Below are 26,836 nucleotides of genomic sequence, written 5' to 3'. Positions count from 1 at the left end.
CCTGCCCGTGGCCACTGCCCTCAGGAGCTCTGGAGCATCCAGCTCCTCTCCAGCCTCCCCTGCTGCAAGGGCTGGCAGATCCTCCTGGAGCACAGAGCCCCAGGGGCTGCCAGGGCAGCAGCTCAGGGTGGGAAACCATTTAGTCACCAGAACTGTTCCATTCTCTTGACTTCCCCTGCAGGAGCTTCCTGTGCAGCTGCTCCTGGAAGTGGGAGCCTTTTGCTGACCTCCAGGTCCAGGGAGCAGAACATTGATGGATGGAATCTTCTTGGAATGTTCCAGAGCACTAAAAATGCCTAAGAAAGGGAAGATCCTTTCCCTGTTGGTACCACCTGGTTCCTGACCCTGTGTGGGCTTTGCTGGACCAGGGAGGGTGTCCCACTGCCATCCCTGCCCTCCTCCACAGGCACAGGGGAGTGCCAGAGGGGCACAGACCCAGGACACTGTTTCCCAGGGAGATGGAGAAGATGGAGAATGGCAGTTTGCACCCCAGCACCTGCAGATCCATCAGGGATGAGCACATGAGGGCACAGCCAAACTCCAGCTGGGACTGGGGTCCTGCCAGGGCTCTGAGCATGGACAGAGCACTCAGGGTGGGGTCAGGCTGCAGGGCCACACATGGATCATCCTCAGCCTTTCAGGGTGCAAACAGCATCCCTTGGAGCCTTGGAATTGTTTGTGGCAATTGTTTGACAAATGTTTGTCCTGGGCCTTCCTGGGCTCCTGTACTGCCCTGGCATAAAACATGCAGGAAAAGGGAAAAGCAGCTTTGCAGCCCTGCAGCCACACTTTCTGTAGGCTGCTCTGGGAATGTTTGGGCTCAGAGGGACACGTGTGAGGGTACAGAGGGTGTGTGGGACACCAGGGAAGGGCAGCAGTCTCTGCTCCTGCACTGCTTTGGCCTCTTCGCTTCTCAGAGCTCTCCCTTCACAGGGAGCCAGGCTCCCACCTGTCCTCCAGCTGTGCTGGGAGCGCTTTCCCAACACCTCTGCAGCCTTTCCTCTGCAGTTTGGGGCTGTGCATATTTCTCCACCCCATCTGTCTGCACCCAGAGCAGCACTGTTGTGGTGGGTTCCCATGGGAGCCATTGCCAGAGAATCTCTCCTCATCCCCTGCTCTGCAATTTGTTATGAGAGACTCATAACTCCAGCCTGGGCTGGTTGGAAGGGACCTCAAAGCCCATCTTGTCCCACCTGTCCTGCCAGGGACACCTTCCACTACCCCAGGTTACTCAAAGCCCTGTCAAACCTGGCCTTGGACACTTCCAGGGATGGGGCAACCACAGCTGCTCTGGGCACCCTGTGCCAGGGCCTCACCACCCATATTGGACAACAATTCTTGCTGAAGTCCTGTGAACTCCTTTTTATCTGTGGAGAAGCTGCAGCAAGGCCTCCCTGGAGAATGCCCTCTTCTCCAGGTGAACACCCCCAGAGGGGCTCCAGGCCTGGAGCAGCTCCGTGGCCTCCTCTGGGCTCTCTCCAGCAGCTCCAGCTCCTTCCTGTGCTGGGCCCCAGGGCTGGGGCAGCTCTGCAGGTGGGGCCTCACCTGAGCAGGGCCCAGGGGCAGAATCCCCCCTGCCCTGCTGCCCCCTGGGGATCAGCCCAGCACAGGGGGCTCTGGGGGGCCAGAGCACGGGGCTGGGGCTGAGCTTCTGATCCACCAGCACCCCCATGTCCTTCTCATCTCCAACACCCCCATGTCCTTCTGATCCACCAACACCCCCATGTCCTTCTCATCTCCAACACCCCCATGTCCTTCTGATCCACCAACACCCCCATGTCCTTCTCATCCCCAACACCCCCATGTCCTTCTGCCCAGGGCTGCTCTCTCTCCATTCTCCAATCTTGCAACTCTTTTAACTTAGAGTAAACCGCCCAGCAGAACAAACCAGCGCCGAAACGTGGGCAGCGCTCCCGCCGCCCGGAGCCAGCCTGGGGCCCTGACCCGGAGGATCCCGGCCCGGGTGCTGGGAAGGGGCTCCCGGGCAGCCTCAGGAGCCGCTCCGGCCGTGCCGTCACCCCCCGGTCCGTGACATCAGTGCCGCCCTCCGGGCCCGCCCTGCCCCGCCAGGGACAAAAGCGCCGAGCGGCGCCGGCCCCGGCGGCTCCGACACCGGCAGCGGCTCCGACACCGAACCCCAGCACCGACCCGGCACCGAGCCCGGATCTGACACCGAGCCCGGATCTGACACCGAGCCCGACACCGACCCCGGCCCGGCCGCAGGTGGGTGCGGGGCCGAGGCGGCCGCCGGGTCCCGCCGAGCGCAGCGGAGCCGCCTCCGCCTCCCCTCCCGTGCCCGGGGCTGCCTCCATCCCTGTCCATCCCTGCCCATCCCTGCCCATCCCTGTCCCTGCCCTGAGGGTGCCCCATCCCCGCGGGCCGCAGGGGGGTGGGGGGCTGGGAGGGGCTCAGCCCCCCGTGTGCCCCTGGGGCGGGCACGGAGCCCCCCGAGGTGCCCGCGCTGCCGCCGCGCACATGGCGGGATGCGGAAGCCAAAGCTCTTGCATCAGATCGGTGCTCGGTACCGCGCACTGCCAGGGAGCCTGGGCACCTCAGCTGGGGGCTCGGGTCGGCTCGCAGAGATTTGCATTGCTGGGCACCGGGCTGGGCAGAGGCTCCAGCACAGCTCCAGGTGCTGCTTTTCAGCCTCAGAGCCCTCAGCCCGTAGGAGGGGGTTCAGGAGCACTGGGCAAACTCGGGTTCTGCCAAGTTCCTGTGTCAGATCTTCTGTCTTTGCCTGCATGAGAAGGGCCAGTGCTACAATAGTGTGAGGGGTGAGGCAGTTTTGGGCGCTGCTCCTCCTGGCTCTGGAGCTTGGGGAAGGGTGAGAGGAGAAGCCCTGCAAGGAGCAACTGTGCTCATTTGGTCTGATACTGCTGGAGCAGAGCAGCCTGAGGTCAGAGCTCCCCGGGGTCTGCAGCTTCCTCCTGAGGGGCAGCAGAGGGACAGCTCTGATCTCTGCTCTCTGTGAGATGGGACAGGACTGGAGCTGTGTCAGGGGAGGGTCAGGCTGGATCTCAGGAAAGGCTCTTCCCCAGAGGGTGCTGGCACTGCCCAGGCTCCCCAGGGAATGGGCACAGCCCCGAGGCTGCCAGAGCTCCAGGAGTGTTTGGGCAGCGCTGCCAGGGATGCCCAGGGTGGGATTGTTGGGGGGTCTGTGCAGGGCCGGGGTTGGGTGTGATCCTTGCGGATCAGTTCCAGCTCGGGATGTTCAGTTATTCTGCTGGGATATATACAGAGCCCTTCCCAGGAGCTCAGGGCTGTGCTGCTCCAGTGGGTCACGGGCTCTGTGCCAGCCTCTGCTGTCCCCTGGATCAGGGGCTCTCCAGGCAGCTTGGCAGTGCCTGAGAGCGTCTGAGCTCAGCCCCCTGCTCCTGGAAGGGGAGGATGCAACCAAATGGGGCATTTCAGGGCTTTGGGGAAGCTCGAGTGGGCTCAGTCCAGTGATGGATCTTGATCCCTGTGGGAGTCAGGAGCTTTTGTTAGCACCCCTGAAAATGCTGTTTCTTTTGTTCTGGAGCAAGTTGGGATTTTCATGGAGAACCCTGCTTCCAAGGAGACACAATCTCAAGCTGTGCCAAGGGAAATGTAGGTTGGATATCAGGAAAAGGTTTTTATGAGAGAGTGATAAAGTTCTGGCAAAGTTCTGAAGAGAGTGATAAAGCCTGCCGGGGGAGGTGGTGGAGTCCCCATCCCTGGGTGTGTTTAACACAGCCTGGATGTGGCACTGGGTGCCAGGGTTAGTTGAGTGTTAGGGCAAGGGTTAGACTGGATGATCTGAAGGTCTCTTCCAGCCTGGTGATTCTGTGAGTTCTGTGAGTTCTCTGTAAGCCAAGCCTGGGAGCTGTGTGTGCAGGCAGGGGCCCGTGGCTGTGACAGCCGTATCTGGCCAGGGGCTTGGCTCTGTGCTGGCCTCTCTCAGGCCCCTGCTCTGCACAACCTGAGGCTGCCTTGGTGGCAGAATCATTTGATTGCTGCTGGAATCAGGCCTGACTGCTCTTGGAGTCATAGAGCAGATGAGCCACATGTGAGCATCACTCTCGAGCTCAGAGTCTCTTGACTTCTTCCCTCCTATCCCAGCAAAACACTCAGAGGCATTTGATGTGATCCAGCTGCATCTCCTGGGGCAGTTCTGTGATTTCTCCCTGGTAATTCCCAGTGGTTTTCCATATCTCAGGTCCCCGTTCTCTTGCTCACCAGTTCAACATCACTGGGTCACACATGACCTTCACTCATCCTTGTTTATGCTGTGGGTGGCCCAGAGTCCGCTCACATTGCTGCTCCTGCCAGCCCATGACACAGCAGGGACAAGGGGACAGCTCTAGCTTGCCCCTTGTAGAGCTGTTCCAGGTGCCCAGGTGATGGGGAAGCTGCTCTGGGACAGCTCCTGGCTGCCTGGGGCAGGGTCCCCATGGCTCTGACTGCAGGTCCCCACGCTGAGCCCCTGGTGCCACATTCCCAGAGCGGGGCATGTTCCCTGCTCTGTCCTGGGGCTTTCCCAGGGCATGTTCCCTGCTCTGTCCCTGGGAGCTGCTTCCTCTCTGCTCTGCCCACGTCCCATCTGTCTGGGTCCCTCTTGCTTCAAATTTCTGCCCATTTTATGGCCATGCCAGCTGCTCTCTAAACTGGCAGGCTCTACTCAGACCTCTGGGCTTGGGGCTCCTGCTGTGGCTTCCTCCCCTTTGACTTTTCCTTTGGCCAGGGCATGGTTTAATTCTGCCTGGACTGCTGTGAGCATGCTTAGGACTGAATTTTGTGCAGCACTGATGGTGCTCTTCTCTCATTTGCTTGTTTGAATGCCCCCATTCAGAAAAAAAGAACTTTTCACATGGGTCAGTACAAGTGATCTCCAAACACAAAGTGATTGCTCTGCCATTAATTACTGTAGGATTTTAGTAGGGCACAGACACAGGAAGATTGTCCAGCTATAGCAGAAGGTGGGATGGTTGAGCTGATATCCTGGTGGCTGCAGGGATGGTCCTGGAGTGACAGGAGGACCTGCCCTGCCCTGAGTGCTCCCATGGAGCTGCATCCCCACAGCCACAGGCCCTGCTCAGCTCCGGCAGCTCCCACCCAGCTGCTCCCAGGATGGCAGGGCTGAGGTGTCAGCTCTGGGGACAGTGACAGGAGCACACTGAAAAAGAGGATGAGTGTGTTTGTGCTGCCTGAAGGCTGCAGCAGCTCACTGCTTCCTCTTACAGCCAGTGCTGACATCCCAGAGCACCAGGACATCCTGCATCCATGCTGGTTTATGCCTGGGTGTTCAGTGTGGCTTACCCTGCCACCCAGGCTGGTGCAGCACAGCACTGTGACAGGGTTCACAGGGGTCTGAGGATGAGGGAAGAGATGAGGATCTGACTCCATGTTTCAAAAGGCTTGATTTATTATTTTATGATATATATTACATTAAAACTATACTAAATAGAAGAAAGGATTTCATCAGAAGGCTAGCTAAGAATAGAATAGCAAAGAATGATAACAAAGGTTTGTGGCTCAGCTCTCTGTCCGAGCCAGCTCACTGTGATTGGCCATTAATTACAAACATCTAACATGGGCCAATCACAGATGCACCTGTTGCATTCCACAGCAGCAGATAACCATTGTTTACATGTTGTTCCTGAGGCTTCTCAGGAGGAAAAATCCTAAGGAAAAGATTTTCCATAGAAGTTGTCTGCGACACAGCACCTCTGAAATGTGTGTGAGCCTGAGCCTGGATTTCATAGAGCCACAGCCAGATTTGGGTTGGAAGGACCTCAAAGGTTACCCAGTGCCACCCATGCCATAGGCAGGGACACCTTCCACCATCTCAGGTTGCTCCAGGCTCCATCCGAGCTGGTCTTTGCTGGAGAGCTGGACTGCTGCAACGTCACACTCTGGAACTGGGGTCAGCCTTGGCTGGTTCTGCACAAGCCTCCCCATGTCTGTGCTCCCCACGGTGCAGCTGCTGCTGAAGGATGGGATCTTGGTTTGAGGCCTCTTCCCTTATCTGTGGTGGATAATGGAGTGGCTCCAGGGCCAAGCCCTGCTTGGCACTGAGAGTGGTGTTTGTAGGGCTCTGGGTATGTTTATGGGAGTTGTGGAGCTGCAAGAGGAAGGAGAATAATCTTGGTTGTTTTGGCAGGCCCTTGCCTGTGCTCAGTGAGGTCATTGGCTCTGGGATTGTCACCTCCTGTTCCTTATTTTGCATGGGGCACAGAGTGACTTGGAGAAGTGTGACTGTGGTCACCAAGTGTTGCAATTGGGCAAAATATGCAAAGTATTCTGAAAATAATGCTGAAGGGATTGTAAACACTCTGACATATCTTGAGTGGCCATTCCTTAGGGAGTTGGGAGGGAGGATCTGTCTGGATGACAGTTGTGAGGATGTGGCTGGTCAGGTCCAGGCACCCAAAGCAGGGATTTCCTATTCCTTTACTTGCTGCTGCTGAAAGCCTGTAGCACAAATCTGGGCTGTGTGTGGCCTGCTGGGCTCACAGCATGTGGGGGGAATTTGTTGTGGACTAACAGGGAATTCTCAGCAACTTAAATCTTATCTCATGTTTTCTCTGTGTCTGGCTGTGAGCCCTCACAGGGATCCCCAGGACAAACTGATGTCCATGGTCTCTGCCCTCAGAAAATCCATCCTGGTGTGTGCAAGGAGGTTTTGCTGGGATGTGGCTTTGCTGGGGCTCTGTTTGTGCTGCAGGTGAGAGTCACCTGCTCAAATCACATTTAATCACATCATTTAAACTGAGTGGAGGCACCTGCAGCCTTCCGGTGGTGGATTGAGGAAAATCAGCAGCAGCAAAAGGGCTGGGGCTCCTCTTGTGGCAAATGTCAGGTGAGCTTCACCCACAATCAGGTTTTCTCCTCCTTTAGGCTTCCAGGCAGCTCAGGGGAAGGTGTCCCCACTGCTGATCTCAGGGTAGCCTTCGTGTTCAGGACAAACCAAGTTCAGAGAATGTGAATGCCACATCTTCAGGACAAACCAAGCCTCTTCTTTCACTGCTGCTGCTCTGAGGGGAACAAACGTGCTGTGGAGGCAAAGGGAGCAGCTGCTCCCACAACATGGGGTGCATTTGTGGATGTCCTGGCTCTGGGCTGCCCCAAAAGCAGGGCTGGCAATCCCAGAGATGGGGTCTGCCAGCTGTGGTGGCTGCAGAGGGATGGGGGGGTCAGAATTGCAGAAATGTGTCTGTCATTCCTGACTGGGATCTGACAAAGGGGCTGTGGGCTCCCAGCCCGTGCAGGGCTCAGGGTGCTGCTGGATGTTTCTGCCCTCCAAGGAAACTCCCGAGCCAGGTCAGGCCGTCCTGATGGAGGGGAAACAGCAGGAGAGAGCAGCCTGTGTCCTTTTAAGGCAATCCAAAGGCTGGGACTGGGAGGATCAGGCTGGAAGGGAGGGGTTTGGCAGCGTGGGGAGCCCAGCCTGTGGAGAAGAGGCTTCCCAGCTGCTGTGAGCACAGCCCAGACACGCTCCCAGATCCCGGGGGCCAGCACAGCCTCCCCAGCCCTGCGCTCCCCTCCTCTGTCTGTCTGTCCTGCACTGAGACCCTCTGGGCACCTGGGAGCTCTGCCCAGGATAAAGCAGGGTCGGTTCTGACCCTGCCCTGGTAGCCAGGCTGGGATCAGTTTCCCTTTTCCTGACAAAAAGCTCTCACACAGGGAAGATCTCGACTGCCCCTGGCCTGGGAGGTGCAGGGACCTTGCTGTGCCTGTGAGCCCTTCGTGCTCCCATCTCTGCTTGGGGCTTGCACAGCCCTGCAGGGTTCAGCTCCCACCGCCCCAGCTGGGACAGCCACAGGGCCTGGGGGGCTGCGCTGCCCGAGGTGAGCCAGGATCTGCTCCAAGGGGGGCTCCTGGCGGGCCCTGCAGAGCCAGCTCCCCTCCTCATCTCCACACAGCTGAGCTGAGGGAGGTGACGAGATCCAGCCCACATGGAGGGCTGGCAAATCTTGTACTGGGAAAATGGGGTTTGGTTTTGGAGACCCTGCCCTGCTTTAACTGTTCAGGGGTCAGGAAGCGCATGGTGACTCTGCTGCCTGTCCCCAGAGGGGAGCAGGATGGGGAATTCCAGAGGTGTTGATGGAAAGAGGCCCCTGGAGACCTCTCAGGCTGCAGCTTGTGCCTATTGACCTTGCTTGTATCATTGGGCCCCTCCAAAAAGTGTTTTATTGTCTTTGTAGCAACCCCTGCTGTTTGAGCCTCCTTGGCTTCCTCTTGGCCACACTCGTTGAGCCTGGCTCCCTCAGGATCTCCTTGCAGGACTTTGTTGTGTGAATGCTTCAAGGTTTATGGCCTTGACAAGTGCCAGGGCCCCTCTGGGCTGGAGCTCTGCTGCTCCTGTAAGCAGCTGACAGTATTTTGGGGTTATCTGCAGATCCAGGGGCCTCTTGATGGTGTCTCATCAGACACAGTTTAGGAATGAGAAGAGAAATAGAAGCATTTACAGCCTGCTGAGGAGCTGGATGTGCCTTAGGCTGGAGCTCAGGCCTTTGCCCTGCTCTGTCTTCTTGCTTTCAGATTTTCCAGGCTGTGACTCTGCCTGCAGTCCTGGGGGAGACTGAGAGTGCAGGGAGTGCCTGGGAGGGAGGCTCTGGTCAGGCAGGAGCTGGTGGTGCTGTGGGAGCTGTGCCAGAGCTGGGCCTTGGTGGTGCCAGGGGCATCCCTGGCTCTGCCCTGCCCTGCAGTGCCTGAGCCTGGTCAGGGAGGAGGAGCTGGCACTGTGTCCAGGGCAGCAGCAGCAGCTCTGTCACTGCAGCACCAGAGTCACCCTGGCCATGGCAGGGGTGGCAGCAGGGCTGTGACCTGGGGAGGTGCCTGGGTGGCTCTGTGGGTGCTCTGTCCCAGCATGGTGCTGCTCCTCCCTTTTCCTGGCACTGCCAGGAGCTGTGAGGTCCCACGGCTCCAAGGCAGGGATTTCTGCTGCCCCTGGCAGACAGGACCAGTGCTCCCTGGGAGGCACTGCTGGGGCCCTGAGTTCCAATGCTTCTGCCCTTCCCCGCCTTTGGGGATCTCAGTCCCTGCAGACACTGTGGGTGCTCTCTGCACCTGTGGGAAGGTGCTGGAGCTCCAGGCCTGCTCTGGCTGCCCCATCTCAGCCCCACAGAGCCCTGGCCCTGCTCCTGACTCTGCTTTCCCTGCAGGATGCCAAACTGGGGAGGAGGGAAGAAGTGTGGGGTGTGCCAGAAGGCTGTGTACTTCGCTGAGGAGGTGCAATGTGAAGGCAACAGCTTCCACAAGTCCTGCTTCTTGTGCAGTGAGTACCTTCCCTTCCCTTCCCTTCCCTTCCCTTCCCTTCCCTTCCCTTCCCTTCCCAAACCTTCCCTTCCCAAACCTTCCCAAACCTTCCCAAACCTTCCCAAACCTTCCCAAACCTTCCCAAACCTTCCCAAACCTTCCCAAACCTTCCCTTCCCAAACCTTCCCAAACCTTCCCAAACCTTCCCTTCCCAAACCTTCCCTTCCCCCCTCTGCTTCCTGGGCAGGGCTCCTCAGGATCTCTCTCATCCCCAGCCTGGCAGGAGCACAGATCATCCCAGGACAGGTTGGCTGCCCAAGCTGCCAGGGCTGAGCTCAGCCAGCACCCACACAAAGCCTTTGTCCATCCCTCCTGCAGGGAAGGGCCAGGCTGGGTGCTCTGCTGTGTCCAGATGTTCAGGATTGCAGCAGGAGCCAGGGCCCCTCCCAGCAGTGGTGGCAGGGCAGGAGGTGGCACATGCCATGCAGTGCTGCAGGAGGGGCTGCCTTTGGCCTGCTCTGTGCCTGTGCCACACTAAATGTGGCTGAGCCATGGAATCTCCTCATGTCTGAGGGGATAATGAGAGGAGATCCTGTCCTGGCCCTGGTGCTGATGGACAGCCTCCTGAGCAGTGCTGAAGCATCATCCCCAGCCTGTCTGCAGATCCCCTGTCACTGAGGGTGTCTCTGGGCTGTGTTTGGACCCAAGTGTCACCTCTGGGGAGGGGCAGCAGGGCAGGACCTGGCTGCAGGTGATGCAGTGCTGAGCCCCCTCCCTGCCCCCTCTGCAGGGTCCTACAGATGCTGCTGGGATCCTGCTGCAATCCCCAGACCCCCTCCCTGCCTTTGGGGATCCTAGGGCAGTGCTGAGAGCAGCTCCTTAAATCTGGGGAATCCAGAGAGGCCACAAGAAGTTTGATTAAAAAATGAGCAGTGTCCTCAGTCTGTGTGGTACCAGATCACTGTCCTCTGTCCCTGGAGACTGACACATATCAGAGCCAGTGCCTACAGGAGATGGGGCATGGAGCAGCCTGGGCTGGTGGAAGGTGTCCCTGCCCACGGCAGGGGTAGGACAAGATGAGTTTTAAGGTCCCTTCCCACCCAAACCTCTCTGGAATTCTGTGGGCAGGAGCACACACGTTGTCTGTGTCTGTGATGGCTCCTTGAGACATTGATCTGTCACAGAGCAGCAGAAGTGCATCTCCAGGCTGGCCTTGCAGCAGGGCCCCACTGAGGTTTAATGTCCCCTCAGCTGGTGCCAGTCTCAGCATCCCATCACAGCAGGGAGCACAGCTGGGGTCTTTGCCATGGGGGCAGCAAGCAGAGGTGGCATCTGGAAACAAGGCACGCCCTGGAGCTGATCCCTTCCAGCAGGAAACTCCAGGGCCCTCGTGGGATGATCCCTGTGGTGCCCCTGTGCCCACCCAGCCTGGCTGCAGGACCTGTCCAGCCTGGCTGGGCACAGCTGGCACAGGAGCTGCTGCTGTGCCCGTGCTCCCTGCAGGCTGAACAGGAGCTCCCATTTGGGGCAGTTTCCAGGCTGCAAACCTGCTTTGGCTGGAAGGGCTCGGTGGGAGTTGTTGAGGCATTTCCTGGGCAGGATGAGGGTGACAGACTGGGTTTGTATGGCAGCTGCTCTGCAGAAGGAAATCCTGTTTGTGTTTTAGCCTCAGATAAGGAGGGTGGGAGCGCTGCCCTCACCCCTTGTGCACACAGCTGTTTGCCAGGGAAATGCCATGGGATGCTGGGCAGGCCTCCAGAGCCATGGAATGAGGCCCAAGGCATTTCTTCCAGGAGGGAATACACAGCCAGAGAGGGGAGGAAGGTGCCCCGTGTGTGATTGTGGAAGCAAATGCCCAGGGAGGGGTCCTGGGCTCAGGACTGCTGTCCCTGTGCTTTGCAGGCATTTGTTTTGCCATTCCACAGGTACCCAGCAGCTCTGGCTGTGGCTTCCCTGCCAGGCTGTGCCTCGTGTGCCAGCCCACCCTGCTGCCCACTGTTCCCAGGCTGTTCCCAGGCTGTGCATGGTGCTCCTGAGCTCCTGCATTCCCAGCCTGTTCCCCAGTGCTGCATTTGGGCCCCATCAAGGAACTTAAAACCATTATCTTTAGGGGACAATAACAAATACTTCAACCAGATCTGCCAAAAACATCATCTAAAAGGAGCCAAGCCTACCACAGTGCATTAGAGCTCGGGGAGCAGCTTGGTGATTGACTCCTGGCCATGGTCCAGCTGCCTGGGTAGTGCAGCAAAAACGAGCTGGAATGAGCCCCATGGCCTTGGAAAGCAGAGGCAGCTCTTGTCTGATTGTTTTGGGAGCAGCTCAGCTGCTCTTAGAAAAACAAAGGGTCCTTAACTCCTGAGTGCAGTGCCCTGGAATTTCTGCAATGCACAAACCCGGGGGCTGGGTAAGAAATTTTTCTGTTGCCTCTCAAAGCTCTGTGAGTACAGATGAGGGACTGTGAAAGGTTGGGCTGGAGCATCCAGATCCCACCGAGACCATTCACTGCTGCCCCCGGGCAAAGCTCACACAAAACCCTTTGAAATGCCAGCGAAAGTGCCCAAATTCCTTCCTGATGGTGTGGCTGAGCAGTGTCACTGCAGGGCAATGCAGAGAGCCCAGGAGCAGCTTTGGAGCCAGTTCCCTGCCCTGGTCTCTCCCAGCAGATCTGTTCTCCATCCCAGCTCCTGCTGTGGTCAGGGCATGTGGCCAGGAGAGGACTCTGCCAGAGCCTCCTTAGATGGCAGGAGATGCTTCCCTTTCCTCCTCCTTGGCCCAGCAGAGGCACACAGGCTTCTCCTGGCTGTATTTAGTCATGGAAGGGCTGCCTTCTGCCCCCGCTCAATTTGTGCTGCTCCAAGGGGAGAACTCTGCTCTGTTTGCATTCCTGTGATATTGGGAAAGGCCCAGGAGCTGCTCTGCTGGCCCAGAAGCTTCTGGAAGCCTCGACATTTAAGGCGTGGAGAGCAGGCTGGGGAAGCTGTGGCAGCTGCAGCTGGATGTGTGTGGGGCTGGCTTGCCAGCGCTGCAGACTCTGCCCCAGGGCACAGGGACAAGGGGCAGCACTGCAGCCTGGGTGCTGGGGCCTGCTCTGCCTGGCAGAGTGAAATAAATAGGGCAGGAGATCTTTTTGCTTTGTAATGACTTTGTTAAAAATCAGCTCCGGTGGGATGAGCCGACAGGTCGCGCTTATGCCACTGATGCTCCCAGGAGGGGCATGGAGGAGGAGGAAGAGTGCAGCTGTGTCTGCAGGCAGAGCTGGGTTTCCATCCTCACCAGAGTATCAGGAGAGTCCCAGTTTTTTGGTTTGATGTTTGAGGGCCTCTGTCCAGCCGACATCTTTTAGGTTAGGATGAGGGATAAAAAGGGTTTTAGTGGATACTGGATTCTGTTCCTCACGTGTAGACATCACTTTGATCCCTCAATTCCATGTTCGCTCAATGTTTTTAGGGGTTTTTGGCTAGGTTTGGTGAGGGGTTTCTTCATTTGCCTGCCAATTCGATGTCCCCTCCTCTTCACCCTCCAGTGCCATCCTCCAGGAAGCAGCAGGTGCCACTCGACAAAAGGGGGAATTCTTAACCATCAACGACACTTAGTTAACGAAAAAGGTGATTACAACGACAAACAGTTAGAACTCCACCCTGGCAGCAACTATCCCAACCTATGAACTCTTAAAAAAATGGGCAGCTGTTCTACTCCTAACACAGAGGGTTTCAGGAAGGGCTGGGAAGGAATGGGGCAGCTGTGGGCAGAGCTGGGACAGGAGCTGGTACTTCCAGGACCTTAACGGGGGTTATAAAAGAGAGGCAGAGTGACTTTAAACGCAGGCAGATAATGACTGGGTAATGGGGGATGTTTTAAAACTGAAAGAGGAACAATCTAGATTAGATATAAGGAAGTAATTTTTTACTCAGAGGGTGGTGGAGCATTGATTCCCAGAGAAGCTGTGGCTGTTCCATCCTTGTGTTCAAGTGTTCAAGACCAGATTGGGCAGGGCTTGCAGCAACCTGGGGTAGTGGAAAGTATCCATGGCAGAGGATTGGAATCAGATAATCTGATTTGAAGGTCCCTTCCAACCCAAACCAGTCTGTGATTCTATAGAAACCTAAAAATCAAGAGAAGGCCTGAGCCCAGCACCAAGCTCAAGCTGAAGCTCTGGGTGGGCTCAGCAGGGCCCCTGAGCCTGGCTGCCATCTCCTCCTGTCCCATCTTGCATCCCACATTGACCCCCAGGGCTCAGACACCTGGCTGGGTGAGGGTTCCTCACCTGGGACCCCCCATGCCCACCGCAGACCCAGGGCTGAGGTGTCGGGGAGCCTTTGAGCTCTGGACAGGTGACTGCCCAATGTGTGAAGCCCTTGCAGTGCCTCAGGTGTGGCAATGGCCACAGGGCTGCTCTGGGATGGCTCTTGGTCCCTCCAAACACCAGCAAAACCACATTTGCTCACATTTCTCTGCCTCGAGTGCTTCCTGCTGTGGATTTGCAGTGGATAAGGTGTGGGGCTAGGACTTCCATCCCCAGTGATTCCTAGGGAAAATTCACCCCCATGGTTTCAGTTCAGCTGCAGGAGAGCAGCGCCCAGAGGGTTAAGAGAGCTTTCCTTCCCTTGGTATCACCCTGTTGGCTTTGATGGTTGCTTCCTTTTAAAGCCAGACACTGCTCTTGTTGTGATCCTTATCTGCCTGGTTTGCATGTGCTCCCTGCAGCTGGATCCTGGCGAGGCTCTCCCTGCTCCTTGGGAGCTGTGCTGTCCCTGTGAGGGCTTGTTTTCCCCAGCTCATTAGGAGCTCTGGCAGAGCAGGCTGATGCCACTCCCTCCCCTCTGTTCCAGTGGTCTGTAAGAAGAATTTGGACAGCACCACCGTGGCCGTGCACGGTGAGGAGATCTACTGCAAGTCCTGCTACGGGAAGAAGTACGGCCCCAAGGGCTACGGCTACGGGCAGGGAGCTGGGACCCTGAGCACGGACAGGGGAGAGTCCCTGGGAATCAAATATGAAGAGTGAGTTGGAGCCTTGTTTTCCACACTGGGGCTGTGGGAGCTTCTCCCCACACCTGTCCTGTGGTGCTTGGCTGTGGTGCAGCTCCCAGCAGTGTCCATGGGCTGCCTGGCCCCTCTGCTGCTCCAGGGAATCCCACTGAGCCCTGTTTGGTGACTGGGATGGGATGGGATGGGACATGTCCCCATTGCCTGAGCACACTGCCCACCCCTCCCAGCACACAGCCCCCAGGCTGAACTTTTCATGGGGCTCACTGTTCGGGAAGTTCCCTTATAAACTGGGCTGGGGTTTGGAATCCACCTTGCACCCCTGATCGTGAGCTCCCTGCCACCCACAGGGGCCAGCCCCACCGACCCATGAACCCCAACGCAGCCAGGATGGCCCAGAAGGTGGGAGGATCTGACGGGTGCCCCCGCTGTGGGCAGGCCGTGTACGCGGCCGAGAAGGTCATCGGAGCTGGGAAGGTAACGGGGATGGGGGCACAGGGATGGGGGCACAGGGATGATGGGCATGGGGATGGGGGCACAGGGATGATGGGCACGGGGATGGGGAGCACAGAGATGGTGGGCATGGGGGTGGGGGCACAGGGATGAGGGGCACAGGGATGATGGGCATGGGGATGGGGGGCATGGGGCACAGGAATGGGGGGCACAGGGTGCTGCATGGCATGGACACTTCAGAGAGGGTCTGGACCTGCCCTCAGCCAAGGCTGAGCTTGGCTCCAATGCCACGTTCACCTGGAAGCCTGGCACCAAAAGGAGAAGTTGGCATGTCTGGAAGCCAGGCTGTCCAGGCTGCCACTCTCACAGACTGGTAGATGGGGGAGAAATACATTTTATGTTAAATATTTCCAGCCCTGCTCAGCAGAGGCCATAGTGGACATCCTGTGTGATGTGCTGGGAGAGTGAGCAGTGACATGTGCCATGGCCAGTGTCCCTGGTCACTGAAAGGTGCCTCTTTCTCCCCTCTGTGCCACAGGCCAGGATGCTGTGGCCAGGCTTTGGGGCAGGCAGTGAATTCCAGTGGTCAGCACTGCCCACAGCTCGGGCAGGGTGCTGGAGTGTGGCCATGGGTTTGGTGAATGTTCCTGGGGCTGTTCTGGAGGGGCTGGGTCAGCTCAGGTTTGGTGTGAAGGTCGCTGTCACAGCCCTGGCACCCCCTGTGCCAAGCTCATCCCTTCACCAGGGTTCTTTGCACCGTGAGCTGTGACCTGGCCCCAGCCCAGCTCCTCTGCAAGGCCCGGGGGTCCCTTCTGCCCTGCCAGCCCCGGGACCCCAGATGAGGCCCCTGCCTGGAGCTGCCCTCCTCAGGTCAGGCACATGCAGAGCCTGTCAGGGACACCAGGCCAGGCTTTGTGCCGTGGGGACAGAATGGCCATGCTGGGACAGCCTCAATTAGTGATGAGGTTTCACTCCCTGGCCTGCCTGGGCTCTGTCCTCCTGGGGCTTTGTGCTTGTCCCCTGTCCCCAGAACAAGGAGGGGGTCAACAGAAGGAAGGGGCCCCTCAGCATCATCACCCCCCAGCTGGCTTGTGGTGGACACGTTAAGGCTCAGCCCAAGGTCAGGAGCTGAATTTACCCTTAAAACCACGATCTGGGCTTCCTGGTCAGCTTCTGGCCCCAATGTTTACTGAGAACCAAAGTAAGTGAAGCAATTACATCAAAGTAGACCCACAGAGGATTCCAGAGCATGTATTTCATGTGCTAATGTTTGCTGGATGACTGCATCCAATACCTCCTCCTCCAGCCCATGAATTTCACATTTTCTTCCAAAAAAGGTTTCATGTTTTCCCAAGTGTTTGTTTAAATTCCTCGGTGAGCAGCTCTGGCTACTTAAGGTCTGCCTGAAGGCTGTGAGCTCATTTATCTCCAGGGGACTGCTGGAACCATGGGGGGTTATTTTTAAACACTGTCTGGTTTTGGCATTTTTCCTCTCTGTTTTCTGCCTTCCTTGGAGCTGTGGTTTTGTGGGGCAGTTGTTCCCTGCTGCCACCCCAGTCGTGGGTTTCAGCTGGACAATGGGGGGATTTATCTCACTGGTTAAGAGGGCAGTCCCCAAAGAGGGGGGGATTGCTCCTTACAAATTATTCCAGAAATTGCTGCACAAGTGACTTCTTAAGAGTGTTGGCAAAATATCTCCAAAACTAGATCAGCACAGGAGCAGTGCCACACCTGATGTTTCCTCTCTGTGTTTTCCCTGTGGGGCTGGGAGTGCTTTCCAGGGAAAAGCTTTTATCCCGTTCAGAGCTCTTTGCCAGCCCCTTTGGATCAGCAGCAGGGCAGGGAGCCTGGCTGGTAGCAGAGCCTGGCTGTGCTGTCCCTGGGCTCTGACTGGGCTCTGCTCCTGTCCCTCAGTCCTGGCACAAGTCCTGTTTCCGCTGTGCCAAGTGTGGCAAAAGCCTGGAGTCCACCACCCTGGCAGACAAAGATGGGGAGATCTACTGCAAAGGTGAGCCCTACCTTCCCTGCTGGCTTGTCCTGGGCTCTGAGGGCTGGGGGCGACAGGACCCAGGGGGGATGGAGGCTGGGAAGGGGTGAAAGGACCCAGGGGGGATGGATGGAGGTTGGGGGAGGGGTGGGTGTGAATGGACCCAGGGGGATGGGTGGAGGTTGGGGAAGGGGTGAAAGGCCCCAGGGGGATGGATGGAAGTTGGGAAGGGGTGGCCCAGCAGCTGCTTTCAGGACAGACTGTGCCAGCCACAGAGCTGGAGAATTTCCTGCTGATCCAGGGCCTCTGTTTGCCCAACAGATCTGGTAAACCTTGTCGTGGCCAAGCAGGGTGTGCCCCTTGGAGGGACCCGCTCCTGTGCCAGCCTCACCTGTGTCTCCCTTCCATCCTGTGCAGGTTGTTACGCCAAGAACTTCGGTCCCAAGGGCTTTGGCTTTGGGCAGGGCGCCGGGGCACTGATCCACTCGCAGTGAGCCCCAGGGCTGAGCCCTGCCCTCGCCCAGGGCTGTCCTGCACTGCCCGCCCCACACCGCAGTGAGTGCCCCCCTGTCACCCCCTGTCACCCTGTCACCCCCAGCCACCGCTGCTTGGCAGCACCAGCCCCTCCTGCCCTGCCCCGGCGCTCCCCACTGCCGGGGGGTCCCAGCCTTGTCCCCGTGGGGTCCTGCTGGGGCAGGGGGCACGGGGGGGGCACTCCCTGGCTCTGCAGAGAGGCCCCGGTGCCCGAGTCCCGCCCGTCCCGTGCTCAGCCGTGACACCGAGCAAGCAATAAAAACATCAGCGACATCAGAGCCTGGCCCTTCCTCTGACTGCGGCTGGGGCTGAGGGCCCGGGCTGGGGAGGGGTTTGTTTGCAGCCCTGGATTGGAATGAAAGCCCAAAGGCAGCAATGTGGGGGTGCAGTCTGACACGGGATGGGCTCCCCCTCTGCTCCCACCAAGAATCAGCATGGAATGGTTTGGATTGGAAGAGACCTTAAAGCTCATCTTGTTCCACCTCCCACTAGCCCAGGCTGCTCCAAGCCCTGTTGAAGACTTCCAGGAATGGGGATATCTGTTCCAAAAGCAGAGGTTGATGCTGGGAGGCCAGGACGGCCCTCCTGGGTGTGTTGGTAGCACCACACGTGTGCTCAGGCTCTCAAAACCCCTATCAGTGCTTTAGGTGGCACCTCTCCAAGAGGTGTGCCCAGCAGTAATTAACAGCTTTTCACCTACTCCCTGCTTTTTTACAGCTTGTGGATCATTAAGCCTCCAGTTTGGCTGCTGCCCAGGTCTAATTGGTTTCCATCTAAACTCTTCACTCCCTTTCTGTGATTCTCCTGTTGGACTGGTGGGACAGACTCGGATCACCCTCGCTGCAGTTTAGGGACTCCACAGGCAATTGAGTTCTGAGGTTTTTAGAGTTACAAACATTGTGGTTGAGCAAATGAGATGGGGAGTGTTCTGAGAAGCACAACAGAGGCAGAAATCCTTTTTTGGGGCAGGCCTGGGGCTCCTTTATCAACCTCAGTGCTTTCTCCTGTTCATCACACCCTCAGCTTTACATGATGTTTATGAAGTAGAGATGGGGAGTTGAATCTTTACCATCTTTACCATCTCCAGAAACTTCCCCCCTCTAGATTCCAGCAGGACCCCCTGCTCTCGGCTGTGGGGTGGCTGGAATGAGGGGTCTGGTGTGGGGGCACACAGCCCAGGCTCAGGAAGGGCTGGGAGCTGCAGCACAGAGGTGTACCAGCCTGGTGGGGAGACCCAAACCTGCCTCCCTCGCTTGGCAGAGGCCCTGCTGCTCCACCACAGAGGTGAGGGGGCCTGTTCTGGAAGCTGCTGCAGGGATGGAGGGGTCAGGAAGCTGCTGCCTTCTCTGTGAGCATGCAGGGGATGCTGTGCTGCTGCTGCTCTGGCATCTCAGCTGGATGTGCCCCAGGTGGGATTGTGCCCAGGCAGTGCTGGTTGGTCAGTAAAGCTACAATGAGTATTTTGTCCCTTCCTCATGCAGCTGTAGGGGTTCTGTCAGAGAGAGGGGAGGAGAGGGAGCCCCTCTGCTCTGGAGCCAGGCTGGGAGAGCTGGGGATGTCACCTGGAAAAATCTCCAGGGAGAGCTCAGAGCCCCTTCCAGTGCCTAAAGGGACTCCAGGGGTGCTGGAGAGGGACTGGGGACAAGGGCCTGGAGTGGCAGGACAAGAGGGAATGGCTTCCCACTGCCAGAGGGCAGAATTAGATGGATATTGGGAAGGAATTCTTGGCTGTGATGATGGTGAGGCCCTGGCACAGGGTGCCCAGAGAAGCTGTGGCTGCCCCTGGATCCCTGGAAGTGTCCAAGGCCAAGCTGGACAGGGCTTGGAGGAATCTGGGGCAGTGGAAGGTGTCCCTGCCATGGCAGGGGGTGGAACAGGATGGTTCTTAACCTTTCAACCCAAACCAGTTGGTGGGTCTATGAGATAGTGACATTTCACATGTGATGGACCCCAGAGAGGCCAATTCCACTTGGAGGCCTGGTCAAAGCCAGGAGAAAATGCTGGATTTGGTTTTGGAGGGCCATGGATAGATGTAGGTTGGAAGGAACCAGCAGAAACCTTGACTGCTTAAGGCAGGGTTCCAGAGGTCAGGTTGGCCAGAGCATTTGGTGTCCACTGAGGTACAGGAACCGTCTGAGGATGGAGGTCCCACCACTGTGGATCCTGTCAGCATTGAGCCACACAAGCCTTGGAAGGGTTGTTTGATCACTAAAAGGGTGGTCAGGCCCTGGCACAGCTGCAGTGTGGGGTGTGGTGCATGGGGACGTGGGTTAGTGGTGATCATGGCAGTGCTGGGGGAGTGGTTGGAATGGATGATCTTGTGACCTGGGAGGGCTTTTCCAACATTAATGATTCTTTGAATCCCTGCTTGTCCTCTGGTGCCCCTGTGCCTGGTGTCTTGTGTCCTTTTGCCAGGCAGGGCCATGTCTCCACAACCTTTCTATAGACAGTGGAAAACTGAAGTTCAGCCTCCCCAGGTCCTCTTTTCTCCTGCCTATTGGTCCCTGCAGAGCTCCCAGCCCCAAAGGTCCCAGATAAACCATATCCCAGGACAGGGACCATGTCCTGGGGGTTTGCCCTGGGTGCCACACTCCTGCTGATCCTGCACTGGTCACTCAGGGTGGCTTAGGGAGTGACAGAGCCCACCGTGGGGACACCAGGATGGGATCACATCCCGACAGAGGCATGAGGGGGGCTGCAGGAGGTGGTGGGACATGGCCCAGGAGAAGCAGGGTGGGACTAGAGGTGCTTTTTGGGCACCTCCTGCCGGAGCTGCAGTGGGACAGCTCTGACCCTGCTACCCTCTGCTGGCCAGCAGCACGGCAGGGCCCAGCCGAGTCTGCTCACCTGTGCCAGGTGCTGTCCAGCTGCTCCCCCTCGAGGCAGCAGAGCCGCGCTGAGCCCGGCAGCTCCCACCCTTGGGAAGGGGCTGAGGCACCCACACCTGCCCTCAAGGGACAAACCAGCACCCTGGAGCCTCGAGGTGATGGCACCGCTGGAGGGGTCAGAGTGGAGCCCCCAGGCCCCACTGTGAGGGGGGATGTCACCCTGTCACCCAGCCCTGTGGGGATGTCACCTCGGGGCAGGGCTGAGCCTGGCAGCCCCGTGGGAGGGGATGTCACCTGCCCTGAGGGCCCGTGTGGATGGGATGAGCCGTGGGCAGCCCATGGAGCGCAGCAGAGCCCTTGGCTCACCCACAGCCTGGCACAGCGGGTCCTGCAGGGTTTGCTGCAGGGCAGGAGGTGCCATGTGCCCCTGGGCAGCCTGGCAGGGTGAGAGCCCTGCCCCTGCTGTGTCTGGGGAGATGGGAGTGGAGGATGTTCCCAAAGCTCCTTCACACCCAGGGCTGCAGGACCAGCTCCTTCCCTTGGTGGCTGGTGCCTGGAGGAGCAGTGACTGTGGTGAGCAGAGTGGCAGGGGTCTCGGGCAGGGACTGGCAGCCCTTGGCTCTCCACAGGCTGTGAGGATGGAGCTGGAGCTGGATGGTGAACCAGAACTGCCCACGGACATCCCAGCTTACCAGAACAGTGACAGTCCCAAAACTGCTCCCTCCGAGCTCCCAGGGCTGAGCATTCCTGGAGCTGAGCGTTACCCGTGTGTGGGAAAACAGCCTTGCTGGGGAACCCACACTGCTCTGCTCTGCTCTGCTGGGGGAACCCACAGTGTTCTGCTCTGCCAGGGGTACCCAAACTGCTCTGCTCTCCTGGGGAACCCACACTGCTCTGCCCCTTCCGAAGCACCGGGGTGCTCGGGGTGACCTCCGGGGCCGCCCCACGTCAGGAGCCCGGGTCTCCTGGGACAGCCGGGATCGCTGCCAGCGTGGCGAGGTTGGCCCCAGGGAGCACGAACCAGTTCCTGGCTCCGCCAGCCGCCCTGCCCTCTTAATGAGGGATAATGAGGTGCATCTCATCAGCGCTGCAGACTTGCCCGCCGGCCACGGCGGCTGCCGGCAAAGCCCCCGGCAGGGAGCGGAGCGATGGAGGGGCTGGGGCAGGAGGGGACTCCGGCCGGGGTTCTGCGGGGGCTGCAGGAGCAGGGTGAGCGCTGTGTGCCAGGGAGACAGCGGCTGATCCAGCCCCCGTCAGTGACCCCGGGAGGATTTCTCCCCATTGCAGACCTCATATGGGTGAAGGACCCACTCTCACATGCAGGGGCACATTCAGCTGCCCAGCCAGCTGTGACCGTCACCCCCCGTGGCAGCCCGCATAAGTCCCCAGGTGTGCCCCCGACAGCCCAGCCCGGCCCCGGGAACCCTCGGTGCCGGGCGCTGGCACAGGAACAGACGGTGCTGCGGTGGCCGGGAACGAGACGGGCTGGAAAGGAGACGGTGCTTGCCGGCAGGGAGGAGGATCAGGCAGGAGGACCGGGCTGCGCTGCCCCGGCCCCGCTCCACGGCTCCTGCACAGGTCACAGGGCTGGGGATGCTGCTGCTCGCTGTGGGACAGCCTGGGCGCTTCAAACCCCCATCTCGGGGTTTGAGGGATGGGAGCTCTGTGTGCTGAGGCGTGGCCCAGCACCCTTGGGTGACTGACTGGGGGTGGGTGACTGTCAGGGGTTGTCCCCATTGCTGCTGTTCTCTGCTTTTGTCTCTCCTCCTGGGCTGCTCTCGGGGTCCCCAGAGCCCCTGCAGGCACAGCCTACTGTCCCAGCTGGCACTGCACCCAGCAGCCCTTGCCCTGGCACTGCAGCCCATTGTCCCTTCTTGGCTGGCACTGCACCCCAGCCCCCCTTGCCCGGTAGCACTGCACTCTGTACCCCTGCCTGGCTACGCAGAGGCCTCTGCACCCTACACCCTGTGCCCGCGGTGCTGCACCCCCAAGAGCTGCTCCTGCACCTCCAACATCTGTGCTTGCACCCCGGGCGGTCGTGCACAAGTCCCCGAGCCCTGCTCCGTTCCATCCATGCACAGCTGCCATGCAGCCCCGTCCCTCACACACCCTGCACCGCTGCCATGCAGCCCCGTCCCTCACCCCGCCTGTTCACACGAAGGCCCCGAGGCCGCGCCTGCCCTCGGGCACCCCAGAAGCTCCTCCCGGGTGAAGCGGGGCTGCGCCGGGCCTGGTCGGGCTTCGCCTGGGCGTGAAGGGAGCCTGGGAGCAGGAGGGGCCAGGCGAGGCGCAGGAATGCGAGTGGGAGAGCGGCCGGGCAAGTAGCGACAGCTCCTGCGAGCGCGGATCCCACACGCGGCTCGGGCAGGGAGCGGAGCCCGGCACGGGCCGGATGGGGCTCCCCGAGCCTCGGCCCCTCTGAGAGCCGCGGCGGGAGCGGCCAGGCCCGGGGCAGCACGGCCACCGCGGGTCCCGGCCCCGGGAGCTCGGCTGGGATTCCCCCGGCGGGTAATGCCCAGCTGGGCCGGCGCAGGGTGCTGAGGAGCCCGGGGCCGAGCAGCCGCGATGACCCCCGAGAAGGTGCTGAGGGAGGGGGTGCTGGAGAAGCGGAGCGGGGGGCTCCTGCAGCTCTGGAAGAAGAAGCGGTGCCTGCTGACCGAGAAGGGGCTGCAGCTCTTCGAGCCCAAGGGCTCGCGGCGCAAGGAGCTGAGCTTCGCCCGCATGAAGGCCGTGGAGTGCGTGGAGTGGAAGGAGCGGCACATTTACTTCACGGTGGTGATGGACGACAGCCTGGAGATCGATTTCCGCTGCGCCCAGGAGGACCCGGGCTGGAACGCCGAGATCACCATGGGGCTGGTGCGCTTCAAGAACCAGCAGGCGATGCAGGAGGTGCGCGCCCGGCACAGCTGCCGAGCAGGTACCGCAGCCCAGCATGAGGTCCCTGGGCGCAGGTTCCCTTCCCTGAGTGGTTTTGGAATCACAGAGGGGGTCCCGCGGAGAGGGGTGGGTCTGCAGGCTGATGTTCCCATGTCCCCCCTGCAGTGGCTGGGATGCCCCCGTGGGTTTGGCCTCTCTGTATCCCTGGACAGGGACTTTCTAACATCCTCCCTCTGTCTGTGGTGGCCTGGGGGGATACAGGGCCCTTTGCTATCCTGCACGTGGGATGGGGGGTGGGGTGGTGTGAGGAGGGGTCGCCCCACTCCTCAGTCCCTCAGGATGCCCCATGTCCCAGCGCTGGCCCAGTGGGTGACAGGAGCCTTCTCTCTGCAGTGGTGCAGCTGGACACAGCCCCGGTGGGGCAGCCCCGGGAATCGCAGCTTCCCAGGAGCCGGATGGAGATGGCGCTCGGCTCGGCAGGAGCTGGGGAGAACGGGATTCCTGCGGGCAAGTGAGGTCACCGCTGTGCAGCCCGGGGACAAGGACAGTGGCCCCGGGGAGGCCGGTGCTGGCGCTGGCCCCTCCTTGCTGGGACAGGACAGAGGCACCGCAGGAGCTGAGCTGGCACAGCCACCTCCCCTCGGCACAGCGGGGCACAGGACACAGGCAGGGCCACCACCTGGCACTTCAGACAAGGCAGGAGGTGACATCCCTGCCTGGGGCCCCACCGCCCTTCATTCAGCTGTGTGCAGGACCTTGGTGCACTGCTGGGGACCCCAGGCCTCTCCTGCGGGACAGGGGATAGATGAGGCTGTGCCCGAAGGATCTGTGCCACAGGGAGCTCTGCCTGTGTGACAGTGACACTGGGACAGATGGATGTGGCTGGGCCCCAATTTTAAAAAGGGGCTGGAAAGCTGCTGCTGCAGCAGGGACCCCTCAGCAGGGCACTGAAACGATGGTGTGGTGACACAGCCGTGCTGCTGGACATTGTCTCACCCTGGGATGTCCTTGTGCTGTGGGGGAATGCTGGGGACCCCAATTCCCTGTACCAAAGTTGTCCCTTAAAAGGACTTTCAGCTTCTTACCCTGGTGTTGCTTTGATTTGTGGGACCCACAGGGCACGGGAGAGCACAAATCCTGCACAGAGCTTTGCCAGTAATGACCCCTAAAGCAGCATCCCCCAGTCGGGCTCCAGAGCCCCCAGCAGCGCCCCGAGGCTCCCCGGTCACCAGTCCCGCTGCTCCCGTGTCCCCAGGGATTCCCACGGTAGTTTGTGCGCCGGTGACGCGGGAGCAGCGCTGTGGCTCCGCAGCAGGGAGGGATGGCCCTGCCCCGACAGGCAGCGCAGACAGCAGCGCCTGGAGCCAGCAGCGCTCCGCAAGCCGGAGCCTGAGCCCAGCCCGGGGCCGGAGGCGCTGCGGATCCTGCCGGAGATTTCCCGGCCGCGTGGGAACCATGGAGCGCGGTGTCCTTATTGCCCGGGCCAGGCAGCCTGCACCCAGCCTGAACCCCAATCCGTACCCCAGCCTGCACCTGTACCCCATCCTGTACCTCTGTACCCCAGCCTGTACCTGAACCCTGATCTTTACCCCAGCCTGACCCCAGCCTGCACCCCAGTCTGTACCCCACCCTGTACCTGAACCCCGATCGGTACCCCAGCCTGGCTCCAGCCTGCACCCCAGTCTGTACCTCTGTACCCCACCCTGTGCCCAGCCTGAGGGTCCTGTCCCCATGCCGGGGCAGTGCTGGTGGCTTTGGGGACAGTGGCAGGGCTCTCTGTGCAGGGCCAGGCTCGTGCTGGCTCTGCAGGAACAGTCCCCGGGGTGTTCCACCCAGCAGAGCCTCCTTGGCCAGGGGGGACTCAGAGCTGCATTTACCGAGACCCCCCTGGCTGGGGCTGCAGATGGAGCCAGACCCAAGCACTGCACAGATGGGGCTCTGCACCACCTCAGAGTCATGACGGGGACAGGGGGGCTCCAGGGGTGGTGGGACCCTCCACAGGACATGCTTCAGGAGTGGTGCCCTGTGTGGACAAGCCCCAGAGCAGGTCCCTGCACATGTGTCAGGAGGGAATGGGGTGGCAGGAAGGTGCTGCTGCTTACACAGCATTTCCAGGGGAAGGATCCCTGTCCTGGGCTTTCCCCTGAATCCCCAGCCTCGCAGAGCCAGGGGACTCAGTGAGGCCCAGTCAAAGCCATGTGAGTATCCCAAGCCTGTGCCATGGTGCGTGCCAGGATGGGGAGAACCCAGTGCCAGGGGTTCCCAAAGTTACCAGTTTTATTCAGTGTGACTCCTTTTTATCAATTTTTCTGCTCTCTTGCCCCCTGTAAATAGATATTTTCTGTTTTCCAACTACTAGCAAGGAACTGTCAGAAAAAATTATCAGGGAGAGTATATAAGCACCAGCCCTGGCCGTGGTACATCCCTGGGAACTGATGATGAGGCAGCAGAGAGGCCATGGTACCCCAGAGCTGGGGGGAAATTCAGGCAGTCAATGCAGGGAGGGGACAATAAGAAAATACAAATCCTGTGTCAGTGTTTCAGGTCCAGGCAAAGTCAAGCTTTTCCATCCTCATCCTGAGCCCTTCATCCAGTCCAACACACATCCAGGCTCCCTGCCTGGACCCCATATCCCCCAGGGACTTTAGAGCTCCCCAGGCCTCCAGGTTTGGGATTTCCTTCTGAGCAGACACCCACACCTGCCCCATCCTCTGGGGGTGGATTCCCAGGCTGACCCTGGAGCAGGGGCTGGGTCAGAGCCCAGGCTGATCCTGTGGGGGTGGAAGGTGTGCTGGCTTCATCTCCCCTGGGAGGCCTGAATGTCTCTGCAGAGGAAAAATCATCCTGAGACTGAAAAACAAATAAACAGCCCAGAGAGCCAGCCAGGGAGTGGAGAGGGGCCAGGGCCAGAGGCTGGAGCATCCCCAGCACCAGGGACGTGGTGCCAGCACCCTCCCAGTTCAAAGCAGGAGAGGACCTACAGGAAGCATTTCCAATGCCCCTGGAGGTGGGGAAACTGAGGCACAACAGGGGATGCAGGGTGGGTTTGTGGCCCCTCAGCCCCTCCAGCACTGGGGCTCCCATGGCCGGGCCCCCCCAGCCTCCAGGGAGAGGAGAGAGGTGCCCTGGAGCACCCAGAGTTCAAAGGCAGGAGCCTGAAAATCTGGCTCTGCTGCTCCCAGCCCACGGTGCCCTGTTCCAGCATCCCTCCCCACACTTCTGTGAGAGTGCTCCAGTGCTGAGGCTGCTCTAGGGGGCTGCCCCGTGCTCCCCACCCTGGGCAGGGGCACCCACAGGGACTGGCACTCTCCCTGCAGCACCACGGGGGTGCAGTGGGTGCACAGGACAGGAGTTTTTCCTACCTGAGGACATCCCAGGGCTGGCTTTGGAGTTTGGGGCTGGCTGGACACCCTGAGTGCCAGGGAGGGCACTGGGGTCACAGTGCTGAGACAGGGAGGTGCAGCCTGATGGCGCCAATGCTTTTGTCACATGGGAGCTCCTCCATCACCAGGTGCCCTGCAGAGACCCTGGCACTGTCCTGCTTCTCCTGGGATCATCCCTGAGCTCGTGGGTGGCTCCTCTTCAGATAAAAATGAAAAAAACAACAAAAAAAAGAAACCCCAGCTGTACCAAGTAGCATTCTGCTTTCTGGCTTAGGTCAACTGTTCAACTTCCTCCAGATGCTCCTAAAACAATTTCATTGTTGGCCATCCTTAATGACAATTCCTAAATCACTGGATTTTGGTTTGGGACATGGCACCTGCCCAGAGCTCTGTCTGTGTGTCCCTGCTGCAGGGAGCAGAGCCTGGGATGTCCCCAGCACTGCTGTGGGGGCTTGGCCATCCCCACTGAATTCTCCTGCACTGCAGTGTGGGAAGAAATGCCTGTGCTTGCAGCACAGCCCCTGGGGTGCTGCGGGGCCAGGGCAGGGACTGCAGGGTCACACCTTCAC

At 59.4% G+C, this 26,836-nt stretch overlaps 2 protein-coding genes across 3 annotated transcripts; both read left to right on the top strand.

The window, feature by feature from the left end:
• The first annotated feature begins 2,082 nt into the window (after nt 1–2,082).
• On the top strand, nt 2,083–17,431 carry CSRP1 (cysteine and glycine rich protein 1). The gene is made up of 6 exons (XM_074528146.1): nt 2,083–2,223; nt 9,126–9,238; nt 14,052–14,220; nt 14,556–14,682; nt 16,573–16,666; nt 17,063–17,431. The coding sequence occupies exons 2-6, from the start codon at nt 9,127–9,129 to the stop codon at nt 17,137–17,139; spliced, it is 579 nt and encodes a 192-aa protein (XP_074384247.1). The 5' UTR covers nt 2,083–2,223; nt 9,126; the 3' UTR covers nt 17,140–17,431.
• A 182-nt stretch (nt 17,432–17,613) lies between these two features.
• Nucleotides 17,614–23,968, top strand: PHLDA3 (pleckstrin homology like domain family A member 3). 2 transcript variants are annotated; one of them, XM_074528145.1, is made up of 2 exons: nt 17,614–22,896; nt 23,278–23,968. In XM_074528145.1, exons 1-2 carry the CDS (start codon nt 22,573–22,575, stop codon nt 23,737–23,739), a joined length of 786 nt encoding a protein of 261 aa, XP_074384246.1. In that variant the 5' UTR covers nt 17,614–22,572; the 3' UTR covers nt 23,740–23,968. The 2 variants fall into 2 exon arrangements, with proteins under 2 accessions (XP_074384246.1, XP_005492534.3); XM_005492477.4 differs by having other exon boundaries at nt 17,614–22,924; nt 23,278–23,532.
• The last annotated feature ends 2,868 nt before the right edge of the window (nt 23,969–26,836 follow it).

Source organism: Zonotrichia albicollis, chromosome 28 (assembly GCF_047830755.1).
Source record: "Zonotrichia albicollis isolate bZonAlb1 chromosome 28, bZonAlb1.hap1, whole genome shotgun sequence".
NCBI classification, from domain to species: Eukaryota; Metazoa; Chordata; class Aves; order Passeriformes; family Passerellidae; genus Zonotrichia; species Zonotrichia albicollis.
This window is presented reverse-complemented; position numbering and strand designations above follow the sequence as displayed.

Coding starts and splice junctions, on each gene's coding strand:
- PHLDA3 (XM_074528145.1), top strand. CDS start 22,573: ATGACCCCCGAGAAGGTGCTGAGGGAGGGGGTGCTGGAGAAGCGGAGC. Junction 22,897..23,277: donor ACCAGCAGGCGATGCAGGAG/GTGCGCGCCCGG, acceptor TTCTCTCTGCAG/TGGTGCAGCTGGACACAGCC.
- CSRP1 (XM_074528146.1), top strand. CDS start 9,127: ATGCCAAACTGGGGAGGAGGGAAGAAGTGTGGGGTGTGCCAGAAGGCT. Junction 14,683..16,572: donor AGGTCATCGGAGCTGGGAAG/GTAACGGGGATG, acceptor CCTGTCCCTCAG/TCCTGGCACAAGTCCTGTTT. Junction 16,667..17,062: donor TGGGGAGATCTACTGCAAAG/GTGAGCCCTACC, acceptor CATCCTGTGCAG/GTTGTTACGCCAAGAACTTC.